Consider the following 16695-nt stretch of genomic DNA (forward strand, 5'->3'; position numbering starts at 1 on the left):
TGCTTTGACCACTCCCCCTTCAGTTCCTTTTGATTTCATTGTATTTACCAGCGATTTCCAATTGTTTGACTTGGAAACAAAGCCTTAATAAGAGTTCTAGTTAATTTTCTGTCTTGTAATTACCGATCTCATTTTTCTGATAATTGGCCACAGCAATTATATGTATATTTACTAATCACATAGGAGGCTGTGCAGTTGTATCTATCTGCCACCATTGATAATGACACGCATATTGCAGAGGTGCTTTTATCATCTTCTTTTTTCCACTACATCAAAGCTATTTCCTCTCGTTCTCAATAATGAATACATGCATGCATTTGACACAGTTGTGTGCTAGAGAAATTGTTTGGCTCCCACCAAATGCTGCATGCTCTGAGTTTCTTGCCTGCAGCGCTGGAAGGTTGTATGTAATGATATATTGCTCATCCAAATGGCCAAAGCACTCCAAAGCACAGTGAGATTAAAATAAGTCATTCCTTTGTTAATTTAAATAGGTGCATGTATCATACTTTGCAGGGCACTTTGTGTAGGGATGTCAGGGAGGAAAAAAGCCGCCGAAAGGTATTTTTAATAGCAAATGAGAATAGATGAGAATGGAGTCATTTGCAGCTGCCTACTTTATGTGGCTCTCTTGTTCCAACTGTAGGTCTAATGAGATGACTGTTAAAGTACTCTGCAGTGTAATTTCATTACATCCTGAGCCGTTACACTATAAACACAGTGGCGCTCTCTGTCATTCTTGGGAAAACTCCTAAATTCTTAAAGCCTTCCTTTGCAAATGGTAATGGGGTTTGCTCCCCGTGTTACTCGGTGGTTGTTGTTTGTTGCTGTGTAGTTTTCTGCTCTCTTGAGTGACTCCTACCTCCAAACCCATTCTGTTGGTGGTCAAGGTGGGAACTTTTCATTGTGTCCTTAATTCACTGGCTTTCTCATGTGATGAGTTTGCCTAGACTGGCAAACAGGCTGAAATTCCTTTTCAGGAAACGGCTTCCCCTATAAAAGCTTTTCTTTTTTTTTTTTTTCCTAAGTGACAAAAAAAACCAAAACCAAAACCCTGACCCACTTGATTCAGTTAGGGGCAAGCAGTGAAGAGCAGTTGAATATACAAATAAATGTAAATAAAAAAGAAAGTGTAAATAAATAGCAAATCCAGTCAAAGAAACAAAGGTCAACACTAGAATAATTTCACAGCTCTTTGTTAATTACAAGACCATTTGTGTGTTACTTAAATAATCATTAATTTCTCATTTACACTTTCGTACCTTCTTTCCTACCCTGTGGCTATCATTGTCCTTTTTTCACCTCTCTTCCCTCTTTGCTCTCATGTTTCTCACCATTGTAAAGTGTGTGTGGCTTTAAATTTGGCATTTGTACATAAACATGTGGAAGCGGGTGTAGACAATTTTTTTTAATTGGATGAGGCCTTATTTTCCTTTCCACATGGTGGTGGATCCTTGTTATGTATTCATCTTTGTATGTTCCTTTGGGATGGAGGAGGGTGGGGGGTAGTAAAGGAAGGAAAGGAATTGTTGTGACTTTTGGTGACTTGTTTTTTCTCCATCCCAGGATTCGCCCGTCCTTCCCGTTGGAGAGTTCTCCGAACCGTTTGTACATTTCATCACTCAGTGGTGAGCCCGTTTGCAAACATGCCATGCCCTCAATGTAAATGATACATGCCATTAACTCGAAGCTCCGTGAGACCTTATGGCTCTCCCTGCTTCCTTTTGGAGACAGGAGGGACTTCGGGGCCTTGGGCAGATGGGGCAGCAAAGCTGAAGATATTATTTAAATTATGTAAATGTTATTTACACAAATAGTCATAAATGTACTTTAGAGGCTTTTCCCTGTTTCAATAAACTTCTGAGAATCAGCCAACTTTTTTGAGCACAGATACTGTTGCTATCCAGTTTTTTTTTTTTTTTAGAAATACACAATTTTATAGCCCCTATTGAACAGACATATGAAGCTTATTTTTATTAATGTAACCTCAAGTTACCCCTAAAACTGTCCATCACTTAGTGGGAGCAGCATAATTTATTAATTCATAGGATTTTCAGTAAATAACTATTATCTATGGTTATATTTTAGACACAATACTGGAATCCCATTTCAGTGAATTTTGATGTTGAAAAGACCATGAAAACACAGTTCCATTAGGCCCACTTTAACCACTGTAAGAACTGAAAGGAACCACAGGATTTTTTTTTTAACTTTTTTATTATAGTTGATTTACAATGTCCTGTCAATTTCTGCTGTACAGCAAAGTATCCCAGTTATACATTTAGATACATTCTTTTTTTCACATTATCCTCCATCACAGGATTTAGATCAAAGGGGCCCTCCCATGTCATTTTACACCTGAGGAAACAGGCGTTTTTCTGCCAAAGGTTCTTTTCCAGGCTTCTGCCTTTTTCCTCCCAGTAGAACAAGGTTTTCTTTTATTATCCCTTTCACATCATCCGCCTCTCCCCTATTTGGCAGCACCCATGTGGCCTTGGAAGGCCAAGTTGCTCCATTGGCCTACTTCTGCCCTCTTCCTCACCATAGCATGGTGAGAGAGAGAAGGAAATTGGGCATGTAGAAATGACTGCCCCAGAGCAGGAGACAGGACCAACTAGAGTCTGTTCTGGACATATTGGAACTCCTTCATAGCTTCCCTTTCCCTCCTTCATCAAAAGTCCTCATTTCATCACTCCTTCAGAGTCGCATCCACTGGTGGAAAATGAGCCCTTCGTTCCCGTGGTGCCACAACAAGGTGCGGTCAAGAGCCCTTGCTAAACTGAAATAACTACACTGCACCCCGCCCCATGATCCATCTGATGATGATGCTAAAGTGAAACCAAGAAATATTCCTTAATATAAATGTCAAGCTTTATCACCTTTTTGACTAAGTGTAATATGTTACCTCTTAATAAAAATGTCTCAAGCAGTTTATATCCATAGAAAAATATGTGGGGAAGAAATTGTTTTCCCCTGGCTTCTAAAATATTACTAACACTGTTTCTATTTATTTAAAATACTTATATAATATTCTATAGCTTTTAAAAACTATTTTCACTGGGCAAACATTTTATTTTCAAAACATGCCATGATGGGAAAAAGCACACATTTTAATTACATACTGGAATCCTAAGCTCCTCAATATTAGAGGTATTATCTAGAAATATGTATTAGTCTCTCTAAATTTCCTTATGTGGAATTCCTAGAAACACTCAGAAGCACATGATGAGAATGCCCCATTTTGAAATGCAGAAATTGAAAAAACAAACTGTGCAATTCCTAAGCTGCCTGGAGCGCTGAGTTTGGGCACCACCCGATCCGAGTTGTTGGATTTATGCCTGACCACCGTGCTTAGCCCACTATGTGGTCAGAGGCCAAACTGGGGCTGGAGTAGGTTCTGAGCAGACAGGGAGAAAAGCAGATAAGGTGTTGCCTGCCTCCTGTCCAAAAAATTAATCAGCTGTTATATAAAAGTTTTGTGGCGAAACAGGGAGGGATAACCTGTGTTGAAATTTCCATAGATGTCAAGCTGAAACAGAAATGATAGTGGGTAATAGCCTTGTTTTCCCAAGAGATACAGCTACTTTGGAATGTCAGATTAGGACTGTTACCAACTCCACTGGTGAGACAGCTTGAATTAATTGTTAATAGATACAGTATTTGAGAGGTGCATATGGTTATTTATAGGGAAGGCAAATGTCCTCAATGTCATTAATGCTTCATAACTACAGTTCTTGTTTACCAAGTGATCATTAGATCTCTACTTAAAAAAAAAAAAATACCATCAGCAAATGCAGAGATTGTATAAAGGGTTTTCTTCCTGCTTGTTTGAGGTTGGCTTATATAAAGAAAAAAGCGTCTGTGTGATTTTCCAAGTCGTAGAAGCAGCAATGTCTTTTCATGACTTCATCCCACAGATACTCTGAGGTTAGTATAAATCACCATCAAGTAGGCAGCTTCCCCACAGTCACCTTGGTCCCGTGAGTGGGTATTGCATCACATAGCTCAGTACCTGCTACAGCTACTAATTATACCTATTTCATGGAACACAAGAAAGGTTTTGCATGATGAATGTCCTTTTTAAGCAGCTTAAACAAACTTAACTTTCCCACAGTTGTTTAATGAATTCTCACCTTTCATTGTAGCAAAATAAGTGAAAGTCGAGATAATGTAATAACCCATTTGTAATTTTGTAGCATTATCTTCATTCCTGACCTCTTTTGTATATTACTTGTCCCTTCAGTGTACTAATGAAGGAATGAGATGTTTTCTTATTTGACCTGATAGTCATATTTCTTTTCGCACTGTCTTATCCCAGTTACCAAAAAAGAAGTATATTATTCCCTGAAGTTGTTTGAAATGAATTAATAACTGATTCAGGAAGAGAACATTGCTGCTGCTTTTTTTTTCACCTTTGTTTCAAAAGTAGAAATAGGATATATTTAAATTCATTCTTTAGCTGTATTGTGAGAGTTGACTAAAAAAAAATTCTCGCGTTTTTGATTCATTAATCTTTGGTCTTTCCTCAGAAAGAGACAACTGATCAATTGAAAGCCAAAATAAAAGAAAGGGAATATATGCTAATGCTTTGACCAAAAATTGAACATGATTAATTTTGAAAATATTCTAATTCCAGGGGAAATAGTCAGTGGTGGATTATAGCACAAATTAACAAGTGATATAGATAAAATGACTTTTTCTCTTACAGCATGCGAAAACAGCCAAAAGAAAGGCCAGCACCTGAGGAACTGATGGTAAGTAGATCTTTTAGTTACGTTAGAATTCTCCAGTTACATATCTATGCTTAACAGTCCATTAAAAGGACCAGAATGGGATTTAAAGCAGCCACAGACTCTGGAGAGCTAATATTATTTACTTTATTTGGGTGGGTGCATTTGAAGCTCACATCCTCAGATAGTAGTTTTCACTTCTTAAAAACCCTTCACTATTTTGAAACTTAATACAGAGTTCTTTTTCTTTACCTCACACTCAAGGGTCACAAGTTAATCTAGGTTATTCCTTGTCCTCATTTGCTATTACAGCCTCTCAGAATTCAGAGGATCAGTAACAAAGAAGATAGCAGCATATTAAGGTTTTGGTGCAATCCTATAGGAAATTCTGAATGTGGTGTGGAGTCCTCTTGAATTCATGGAGAATGAAATTAGATTGGCTGCAAAAGATCAAGTTAATGTGAATCTTTGGTCTTCTCCTCAGAAAGAGACAACTATAAGGCTGCAAGTGCTGTGTTCTCAGCTCCAGGGCCGCTTTCTTTGATTGCAAATGACAGTTTTAGTCAAGCAGGGAGAGGAACAGAGACGCTCCCTAACAATTCCCAAATGGTCATTTATTTAGTGCAGATTGTTGATTTGACAATATACAAGCTGTTAGAATAACGTTGGCATCGAGCATTAGTAAATACTAATTATAGCCTACTCTTTCTAATGTTTTGTGTACCATTCCCTGTCTTAAGATTATTACAGTCAGAGGAGATTCTGACCCATTTTCTCTCACCACTTTAAATAATAAGCATTTTACAGATATCAGTTCAAAGGTTTTTAGCCTTTGTATTTTACCCTGATAAATACTCTTAAGCGCCCAAACTTCTACATCATACAGATTTCATCCCCAAATAGAAAATAGCAGTATGTTTCCCTTTTGCATCATAAATGCTGAGAAGGTAGTTTTCTCCCTCATGTTACTCCTGGAGCAAAATCTCAGTTTTCAGGGTAGTTTCAAGTTAAAGTTTACCCCTAAAACCTCTGCAATTTATAACTGTGCAGGCTTTCATGTCTAGAATAAACCAGTCCTTTTTTTTTTTTTTTTTTTTAATTGGGGGTTGTCTCAGATGGTTGAGAAATTCACGCAGTTAGTCACATTTGAGGAAACTTGGAACAGGTTCTAGAGATGGAGACCCATTTACCTTGTACATTATCATGCCATGGCTGGATAGCTTGGCTATTAAAACAAAGGAATAGGGTTTCATAAAACAGATACCTATTTGTAAATGCATGTTTCAGTGCTGCAGTGAGTTGGCCACTTATAAATAAAACATCTACAGATCATACATACACTCATAAATGCATACGGATGTATGTGTTGGTAAGGAATACCACTCCAGGGTGGCAAGTCATAAAGACGAGGCTAAAGGGTACGTACTTTCAGTGCCTTGGAAGCAAGCGTGCATGGCTGTCTGTGTGTGTGGAGAGAGACAAGGGGTACGTTTTTCGATATATCTTTTTACAACCATACACCCTGATGTGTGCCATCCCACATTTTTAATTAATCAATATCAATAAATCTGTAAAATACAATGAAAAATTTAGTCACAGGAAGCACCATCCTATACTTAATTTAACATTATTTCTAGTATTGCTCACAGTTTGATTTAAATGAGTTTATTCCCCTAGGTATAGCAATAGTGAGGCACCCCCTGGCTTAGTACAAGCTCAGTGAGGGGGCAGGAAACAATGGAGTGTGTGAGTGTGTGTGCGTGTGCGTGTGCGTGTGTGTGTGTGTGTGTGTGTGTGTGTCTCCTGTGGTCAAGGGGGTTGAGCCCTGCCTACCTTTGGGCCCAAGAGGGGATAGGAGAGAAACTGGGCTGTCCTTGGCTTAAGGACTCCAAGTCACAACCTTGGGGCCCAATCTTAAGGAACCAGTCTCTTTATTCCTTCTAGCATATTAATAGCTTTAATTTTTCCTTTTCCCTCTCTGTCTACAACCTATTTGATCGTGCTCCCATCTGGAAGCTGAGAGCGTCCTCTGGAAAGCGTGAACTGTAGAGCCCATTTGTCACCGTGGGTGGGGGCCTGCCTTTCACAGAAAAAGCAGTTTATCTCCCTAGTGCAGTGACTCCAGCCAGCAGGGTACCAACATGGGTCTGCACAGCCTGGGCCACATCAGCTGGGAGGCCTGCAGGATTGTCAAGGTTTCCCTATGGGCTGCATTTTCCAAATCATAGGAGGAGCATCAGAGATGAGGTCAGGTGGAAATTCTGAAAGTTCCAGATTCGCCATTAAGGAAATCTTACATAAACTCAGGTGTGGCCCTGAGCACCAATCTCAACAGGTCCCAGCCTGAGTAAATCAGTGCAGGGAGAGGTGTGCCAAAGCACCCTCACCTCTGGGCCAGGGCCATGCACTTAGCAGGCACTCTACAGGCTTTTGCCTTTTTACTTGGTAGAGTTACCTTATATACCAAAATACCCAGATCTTAAAAATCATCATCTTTGCAGTTTTGACCATGTCATTCTTAAAGATGAAATGTAAAACTCAAGTGTAGACTCTTGAAATCATTAGAATCCCAGTGTTAGAGCTCATTTGTTTAGCTATTTAATTCTCTCTACCTTGTGTGGTTATATCTAATATGGCTACAGTTTCTGTGTTCTAAGCGGAAATGTTTAAAAGTTGGAACAAGAATTTCCCTTAACACTCACATGTGGGGTCAGTCAGGGTCCACATGAGCTGGTGTAGTTTTCTGAGATACAGCCCTTAAGCTACATAAAAAATTAACTTAGAAGTTTCATCATCGGCATTTACTTTTTCTTGGGAGATCTCAGACCAGGTAGACAACTGAATTAAGTAGCTATAGAATTATGGGTGAAGTCCTGTGCTAGACTCAGAGGATACAGAGAAGCCTCATGCATACAGTGTTTCAGGGGATAGGGCACGTACACAAGTAACTAGAATAAACTGCTGTAAAAGACCTGCAGAGTTCTATGGGGATCCATTTGGGGAAATGGGGAAAAGCTACCTGGAGAAGGTGGCGTTTGAAAAGGATCCAGCAGAGTTCCCATTGTGGCACATTGGAAGCGAATCCAGCTAGTAACCATGAGGTTGTGGGTTTGATCCCTGGCCTCACTCAGTGGGTTAAGAATCCTGCATTGCTGTGGCTGTGGCCTAGGCCAGTGGCTACAGCTCTGATTGACCCCTAGCATGGGAACATCCAGGTACCGCAGGTGTGACCCTAAAAAGCAAAAAAGAAAGAAAGAAAAGGATCCAGCTCTTGGAGGATGGATTGAACTTTAATAGAGTTTTTTGCAAGAGTCGTTCCAGGCAAAGGAAAGGGTGGGCAAGGCATGAGTGTGTAGAGTCCGCAGACCTCTTTAGAGCAGTGTGACACCTCTAGTGCTTGCTGGAACAGAAACACCACTGATACTAACCTTGTGGAGTCACAAACCTACACAGTTGAAGTTCAAATAGGCAATATATTCACCACCAGCAGGGCAATCCATTAAGAAATTCCTTTGCTAACAATGGAACCCTAATATCCAGGTGTGAAAACACTGACTTGACATAGAAGCAGCACACCCATCCCTAAGTATCTTTTTTCATGAGAAAATTCTCTTAAGTGGACTCCTGTTCAAGTATAGGAAAGTCCTTCATCCTTGGCGGAGATCTGATCTTTCTTCAGAGTTATTGCATGAATCACGGGTCAGCTTTAAACCTAACAAAGGAAAGCCAGCCATGCAGGCAGCTAGGAGCATTCAGCAGGCTGACACAACCAGATAGATACATACTCTTTCTGCTCCTGTGATAATGATTCCATGATTTAAAAACCCACCTTTATGTCAGCTTGATGTAAAGCACAGTAAAGACCTAAGTCAGTGATGCCCCAGCTCTGTGACTAAAGACCAAGAAACTTAGAAGAAAGTTTCCAGGCTGAAGAAACTGAGGAGGTTGCAGACAGCATTCAAAGGTTTCTAACAACCAGGCAAGGATGTCACAGCTTATGTGGCTAAAAAGACAGCCTCTGTCAGTCAGGAGGGATTGATGGGATTGCAACAAGAGGGAAGAGGAGGAGGGTGTGAATTTTCCCAAACATCAATAATCAGATTGACGGAAGCAGAAATCTAAGAATCAGACCCCTATGCTCAGGGTCAGAGACTACCTGCGATGAAGGTACAAAGATGGAGAGGTTCGTGGCTGTGTGGCTGTTCACATTATATGTTTCTATATTTTTAAATAAAAGAGCATAGTGAGAAAACTTACTCTATAGACCATTTGTGTAAACCACAGAGAGGTCCCTCTGCTGCATTCGTCTCCTCTCAGGTTGTGTTGTAGTGAAGGCCAGGCTGGTTTAGCAAAGAAGCTTCCCTTCCCTTGTCAGCAGCTCCCCAGTCCCTCCCCACGTCTGTGTCTTCATCTGCAAAATGGAGGGGATGGACCTGGCCAGCAGTCCTCGGCTTGGGGTCTGTGACTTCAGGAAGTCTGTTAGAGCCCCCGAAATTAAATCCAAAATGTGTAGACATGTGGGGAATTTGCAGGGTTTTTAAAGAGGAATTCATTGCTGTCACCAGTTTTTCAAAGGGGACCATGACACTAAATGGCCGTTCAGCCCCCTCACTACCTTCCCACTCGGATAGCTGGAGCATTGCTGCCTGCACCAGACTAGCTGCTCCAGAGGGAGGCATTCACCATCCGAGGGTGGGAGGAGCAGGGAAGGGATGGGAGAGACGGGCCCTCCCTGTGGGCCTCTGCGAGGCTTCCCACCAGCTAGCTCTCAGGCGCCCCTTTAACCCCTCAGCCTATCGTGAATGTGGGCCTTGACAAGGAAGGTGTGGGCCGTGGGCACCTACACAGTTACAATTGGGGTTAAGAGTGCTGTAGATCCTTCTATGCATTTAGAGTGTTTCCAAAAGCTTTCCATGTCTAAGCTCTATTTAATGGAATCTATGCATAGTAAGTAATCAGGTCAGAAGAAGCAGCATCCCGGTTTGAGATCAATCGCTGGCTAATACTTTATCGAGGCCACTTTATTATCTCATGCTGATCCGATTGCCATTCTCCTCCTCCTTTGTACCATGCACTTCGGCTGTGGTACAAGTACGTATCACATACATATTAAAAACATATACCCATTCTATCTGTATGTAAATGTGTGAGGCACAGCTGGATATTGCAGAGGAGTTTGATTTACTAATAGTTATTATCTGTTCTAGCTGTTCAGTGGCAGAGAGAATTTCAGAGAAACAAGCTGGCGCAGAAATTGTCTTTATGCTATCACTATACTGCTTTAGTAATTGTTTAAAAACATGGGTTTTCTCCTTAGGTTCTAATAATGCCTGTTATTTTGTGCATTTCTTGTACATTCCAGAGCAGGGCGTCCTCGTTTAGCGTTTCCTCAGGTTTGGTTTTCAATTCAGGCGGCTAAGAAGAAACACACAGTGCAGTTTGCAATTGAAATTTGACATTTTGCTTAGAAAGCAATAGTGGGACTGGAAATTCAAGAGAAGCAGGTGTGGGTCTGGGGGGAGGAGTGTCAGTTATAATCAAAATAGTGCTTTTAGAATTTTTTTTACCTTCGGCTGAATCCCAGCAGCTGCAAACTTGAAGGCATCTCATTTCTCAGAGAAGCACTTTATATATTGGAGGTGGTATTGTTTGGGGGCTGATAAACACCAAACTGCTCCAGAAAAAAAATCTGTTTAAACATTTAATTACTTGCAAAGAGATGTTAACTTGTTTAACTCCTCTAAATTAAATTGTCACTGGTAGCTTTTCTGCTTATCCAAACCTGATTGTAATTACATTTTCAGATAGGTTGCTTGGTTGTTCTCTAAGTTAATCAAGGTATGTGATAAATTGGGCATCTGCATGGTCCCATTTAAAAATCCGAAAAACAATGTTAGAATTTTTGTCTCTCCAGCACTCAAATTCCAGTGTGACTTTTGGGTAGACCAAATGGCTTTATTTTCAGCACTATTTGACCCAAACCTTTTGACCACTGTGAAAGACAAAATGCACTGGATGGTTAAGGAAATGATTTTATTCAGGCTCTCACAATAGGGAGAGTAATTATTAAGGAGGAGTGTCTTAAAGCAAAAGGAGGGAACCGTGGTTACGGAGGCAGGTAAACAATGGAGGCATTGCCAGTCTTAGGGATGTCATGAGGAAGGACGGAAAGGGGTCATATCTTTGTGAGAGCAGGATGGTCCTTTGTAGCTGACAAGAGAGTGGGGAGATGTCTCACCTGTTTTGCTTTCTGGGAGCACAGGGCTCAGATATTAAGTTCAACATTATCACCATATTCTACTAAGTGGACCAAAGATGAGTTCCAGTTTATTTTGATCCAGGGTTTACAGGTGTCCTAAGCACAAATATGAGGAAAGGCACATTTTCCCAGCCCCCTTGCACAGTGCTCATGGACCACTGTGCTTGCAGTCTAAGCGTTTTAAGATACTAATGATGCTCTAATAAGCAATTCTGTATATTTGCTTGTAGTTTATTACATTTAGTTATTTTGCTGCATCATATAGAGCAAGTTTTAAAATAGACTGTTGGTAACAACATTGTGAGTCAACTATACACCAATAAAATTTTTAAAATAAAAATAGGCCATTAGGGCCAGACTTATGTGTATATCTGGCCCCCAGTTCTTGCACACATCCTTTTTGCTTTTGGTTATTCATTTGGAAGCACACATCAGCTCCTTGGCTAAGGCACCCTGAAATTGCAGGGGGAAAGCCCTGGCGACAATTGTAACTTCAACTAAATATTTCCCTCAAGCACAAAAGATACCACAGAAGTCTAGAGGCTCCACATAGGGTCCAATCAACAACCACCTAATGATTTTTTTATTATTTCCAAATTCTAAAGACCATTAAAATGATGTTTGGTGTGCTTATAAATAGGAATCTACTAGTAAGAAGTTGATTTTAGCTTTTAATTGCACATAATTACAACAGCAGAATCACTGTCTGGATGCTTGAGATCACACTAAATCAGACAGCTTTAATTTGAATTTTTGATGACACGTTAGCACTTCAGCAAGAACAGAGAGATTATAACCCCAGAAAACAAGCTTTGTTTTTCCATAGACATAACCGCTTAATCTTTTCACGAGACTTCAGCAGACAAACGTATGTGTGTATATGTGTGGGTGTCTATTTATGTACATGCACATAGCAAGAGAGATACAGATAGATAAAATCTGTCATTCCTTGATCATGGTAATCTGACAGTTTTAATTTCCCAGTTAAGGATAACTTTTTTCCTCCATCAGTCAAGTCAGATCTCTTAATATGGTGATGATTTGCCTGTTTAAGATGGCAATTTTTTGAACTCCTGCCTACAAGGCCTCTTTTCTTATTTTGCTGGATTGTCATCTTCCCCGTGTCATGTTTCAAGGCACAGTGAGGCTGCATAGCCTTGACCCCAGGAATAGTTTGGTTACCTTGGATCCAGAAAAGTGGATAAGTGGGGCCACTTTTCAGTGTTCTGCCACATTCACAAGGACTAAGCTGGGTCTTTAGAGTATGTTGTACATTCACTCCTCATTTGATGCTCCTTAACTCACAAGGAGCTTCTGTTCCTTGGGTGGTGACCTCACCCTAGAATGCCGTCCTCTCCACTGTCCTTGGAGGCATCCCTCTTCCCTGCAGCTTTTCCCACTCCTCCCCTTTACAGTGCTTGCTCCCTTCTCAGAAACCTGCCACAATTTATTGGCTCTAACTTGAAACACTGCTTAATTAACATAAATGATGTATTCATTGTAGATTCATAAGTTCATCCATGTGGTATCCTGCATGATTAGTGGTTCCTAATCCTGGCAGCTCTTCAGAATCATCTGAGTAGTATTTAAAAAGAAAAATGTCTGGATCCCAACCCAGAACAGAGACCCTCTGGCATATGGGCCAGGGAGAAGGTTCCCGTTTGTTTTGTTATAAAGCTCTCCAAGTGGAGTTCCTGTCGTGACACAAGGGAAATGAATCCGACTGAGAACCATGAGGTTTCTGGTTCGATCCCTGGCCCCACTCAGTAGGTTAAGGATCTGGTGTGGCCGTGAGCTGTGGTGCAGGTTGCAGACACAACTCAGATCCTGCGTTGCTGTGGCTATGGTGTAGGCCAGCAGCTGCAGCTCCGATTCAACCCCTAGCCTGGGAATCTCCTTATGCCGTGAATGCGGCCCTAAAAAGCAAAAATAAATAAGTAAAGCTCTCCAAGTGATTATAAGGAGCAGCCACAGGTGAAACCCACTGGTTTGATAGCTTTTTCCTCCAACTAGATTGTAAATTCCTTGAAGGAGGAGCGTGATCTTTAATTCAGTACCTAGCATGGTCCTATGCTATTGTCGTTCGGGTGACTTCTCTGTTCTAATTAAGAAAAGAGAAATTACTGTTGATTATTCTTTGCATGTGCCATTCGCTCTAATTCATTTCAGTAAAACACTTCACTTGACATGAAAACAAACAAGACCTTTGTTCTTCAGCAACTCAGAGTAAAGTTTCAGAGACTGACCCAAGAGCAAGCTATCCCTGGGCTCTGTGATGTTCAGTGTAAGTTAGGATGACTGCTAGAAATACATGGTCTGATCAGAGCTTTTTGTTTGACTTTCTGCTCTGAGAGGTCATGTGAGTAAAATAACTTGGCGCCAAAATAATTGAACTTCTAGGATGTTGCAGTGTTTGCAGGGATATTATTTGAAGCATTTAGCAACCAGTACAGCGTGACCAATCAGAACAGGCATCAGGGTGCGGCCATCCCCCTGGAAGAGCAAGAAATGTGAAGCAGGCTGCTCAACAGCACCTGTAATCTTTGGCATGTGTTGGGACCACTTGAGAATTCACCTTTGACAGTTAATTCCAAATCAAGAGGTCATTAGAGAGTCAAGACTTAGAGGAGACCACCTGGCCAGCACCATCTTTGCCTGGGAGATTGATGGCAGGGGACCCCAAGGTCTTTATCTATCAGCATATCAGATGAGGGCCACCCCACCCCCCTCTCAGGGATAATGGATTAGGTTGAAAAATTCAGAGACATTTAGCCATTCGTAGGGGAAATATAAAAGGATCTTGAAGCCCCGTCTCTGTGATTTGGGAATTGCTGTTGAAAGGAGCAAACTTGTTTTCCTGTGAGTACACTCCAATAAATAGATGCAGTTCTTATCAATAATTAATGAGTCTAACCAGGAATTTCAAGAGCTGAAAAAATATTAGAAGCCTCCTATTTACAGTTGTAACCAGCTGGATTTGTTTAATGGGTTGTTTGCTTTTTAATTTGTAGCAGTTTTGAGAGAGACCTTTGGGGACCGTGAGTCTTGTTTCGCTGAGGCCTTTTGTAGATGCACAGTTATTTGGGGGGCCAAATCGGCCTGCAGATAATTTGAGGTTCTCTTGGCCATTTAGAGACTGCAGAAAAGCAGTGGAGACATTTGGGCCTTCTGTCCTCTATTTAATTTTCAAGATTAGAATTAAACATTAGACCGTGGTCTACCGAGAGACATTTGCTAGAGTGTGGACTAGTTTCTTTCCAGTATCCTGGTTTACCGTTTCTCTGTTCTCTTAATATAAATGGTCACTGATTCTGAAGTAGGAGAGTAGGTGCCATTGGTTTATTCGTGCAAAGGTTCCCTTGACACAAATAAAAATGGAATTTTCAAATGTAACCCGATTAACTCTTAATTGTATACCAATAGCCTATGTGTGTCTCAGCTCCCTCAGAAGGCTTCTGAATGGCCTGCATGTCTTTTTAAACTGGGGGGGGGAGGGAGATTCAATTAATAGCAGGACTTTCTAATTGTGGGATTGGTGTGGTGTTGACAAAAATTTGTATAAATAGGGTACATTTTTCCACTTAAGAGGGCTGTGCTGAGACATTTTTAATTGGATTTTCATGGTGATTGACAGCATTTGATTATGACAGTAACTTTATTTGGCTGGACTGCTTTAGCCCCTTGTTCAGATTTTTCCATCAAAGCTCTTTTTTATCCTCTGAATCCCCAGTGGAGCAGCAGTCATTGTGGAAGAGCCTTTTAGCACCTTTGTTGTAGCCATCCCTGGTGATGATTGGGCCCAGCTGGTAGTAGATAAGAAAATGTTCCTTTCACAAAGAGGCTGTGTCTCCTGCCTCTGCGGTTTCAATAATTTTAAGAGCCCCCAAAACCTGTTGAGGATTAGAAGTAGCTTTAGATGTGAAATGAGTGTTAAGTATTAGTAATGGGGAGATTAGGGCCCCAGGGACAATGAGAGATAAACAACTGCAATTAAGGCAAATCTGCCGATGTAAACAAAATTTAGCAGAAACAGATGCCCTAACCATTTTGGGGGATTGATTTGAGGGCACCAAGGAATCGATTTTTGTCTTGTTTACACTTTCAAACCCCTGTGATATACTGGAAGGCTAAATATTTCATACAGCCTGATTTTAGTTAATTTTTTTTTCAGCGCCTCACAGTAGGCGCCTCTCTTCTCGCAGTGACCAGGCCTGAGTTTATTCAGCATTCACAGGGAGCAGCTAATTGTCTATGAAGGGCCCCCGTGTTTAAATGGGCTTGACAGGAATTTAAATTTTGTTTCAATCAACCCCTGTGCTCACAGCCTGCTCCAGTTTCTAATTTTTAAATTAAACATGATTTTTTTTTTTTTTTTTAAGCCACAGGCTTGCCTCTGGAATACTCTCACTCTAATAACTCTCGGGAAGGCAAACCGGTAACCCTGGAATGCTGGCGTTTGCAGGGCCTGAGGCACCACTTCAGGGCTGGAAAGTTCTTTCTCCAAAACGAGCTTTTTCTTCTCCCGTCGAGGAGGTCAGCAGACTTTGGCTGGGTAGATGGGCTTCCTGCCTTTGGAAATGGCCCCCTTTCCAGTTCTCCAGTGCAGGCAGCAGCGTGCATCACCTGGAAAGTGGGTTAAGTACCAAAGGAAGGCATAAGGATAGCTTTGAGGGGGCTGGCTGAATTGTAACCCACTGCACGTCTGGTGCAGATTTGTAGTTCAGCAGCCTTTTCTGTTGTTGTGATATAGGGAAAGAATGCCCCACCTGTGCGTCTTAGTACACACTCACTGTTTTTCTTTGTTGACTGACTGCTCTGAGCAGAGAATCCTGCCTGCTGCCAAGGAAGCAGTTTGTCAGCCTGAGTCCTTCCTTCAGCCACCTTACAGTCTGGCAAGGAAGATGAGGGTGTATAACAGTCAAGCACAGAAGAGACTGTTAGACTCATCTGAGGCCCTCCCTCACCTGCTACTGCCCACCTTCACCTGTCCCTCCACCTCATGGCACTGTGTTATATGTCCGTCCATCCAGAAAACATTTATTAAGGCCCGTTGTATCCATCATATGATGATCAAAGATGCCAGTGCTTTACAGCACTACCTTATATAGCTACCATAAACTGGAAGGAGTATTTCCACTTCACAATACAGAATGATCTCAGGGCTGGATTCCCATGTCTTCAGTAATACGTTCACACCTGTGCATGCAGCCTGCCCCCTAATATCCTCACAGTCCCAACCAGGTGAAGCATCCTCATGGGATCATGTCCTTGTTTGTGTTTTTTCTTCTGCCAAGAATACCCTTTCCTCACGTCCACATGGTGAACTCCTACTCAGCCTCCAGGACCCATGGGCACAGTCTCTATGAAGCTTTCTCAGGCCTGCCTGCATCAGCAGGGTTGATGACTTCCTGTTTAAGCCATCCTCCTTTTCAGCACGTTCCTGTATTAATGCACTTCTCACCTGACAGTTTTTTTGTGGCAAAACTTTCTCCTTGATGCAGCTGTATGCTGATTTACTTTGTGGCACAGCCCCTTATCTTCATGCAAACTAGTAGAAGCAGTTTCCAGACCAATTACTTAAGTTGCACAGCTATAGAGAGTACAGAGGGCAGTGAGACATTGATCTTGCCCTCCAGGAGCATACAGTCTGGTGAGGAAGTGAGGCTTTTAGATAACCATTGCATCCCCTGCAGCTGGCTTGATACA

At 41.5% G+C, this 16695-nt stretch overlaps 1 protein-coding gene across 5 annotated transcripts in view; it reads left to right on the forward strand.

The window, feature by feature from the left end:
* Positions 1-16695, forward strand: part of MAP2K5 (mitogen-activated protein kinase kinase 5) — a 273914-nt gene that overhangs the window by 228690 nt on the left and 28529 nt on the right. For 4 of the 5 annotated variants that reach the window (XM_047767144.1, XM_047767146.1, XM_047767147.1 and 1 more), the window contains 2 exons: positions 1567-1628; positions 4709-4754. In XM_047767144.1, coding sequence (XP_047623100.1) covers positions 1567-1628; positions 4709-4754 — 108 coding nt within the window. Of the gene's footprint in view, positions 1-1566; positions 1629-4708; positions 4755-5042; positions 5425-16695 lie in introns of those variants that run through there. The other variant, XM_047767145.1, reaches the window with a different exon arrangement.

This window comes from Phacochoerus africanus, chromosome 2 (assembly GCF_016906955.1).
Source record: "Phacochoerus africanus isolate WHEZ1 chromosome 2, ROS_Pafr_v1, whole genome shotgun sequence".
In the NCBI taxonomy this organism is placed as follows: Eukaryota; Metazoa; Chordata; class Mammalia; order Artiodactyla; family Suidae; genus Phacochoerus; species Phacochoerus africanus.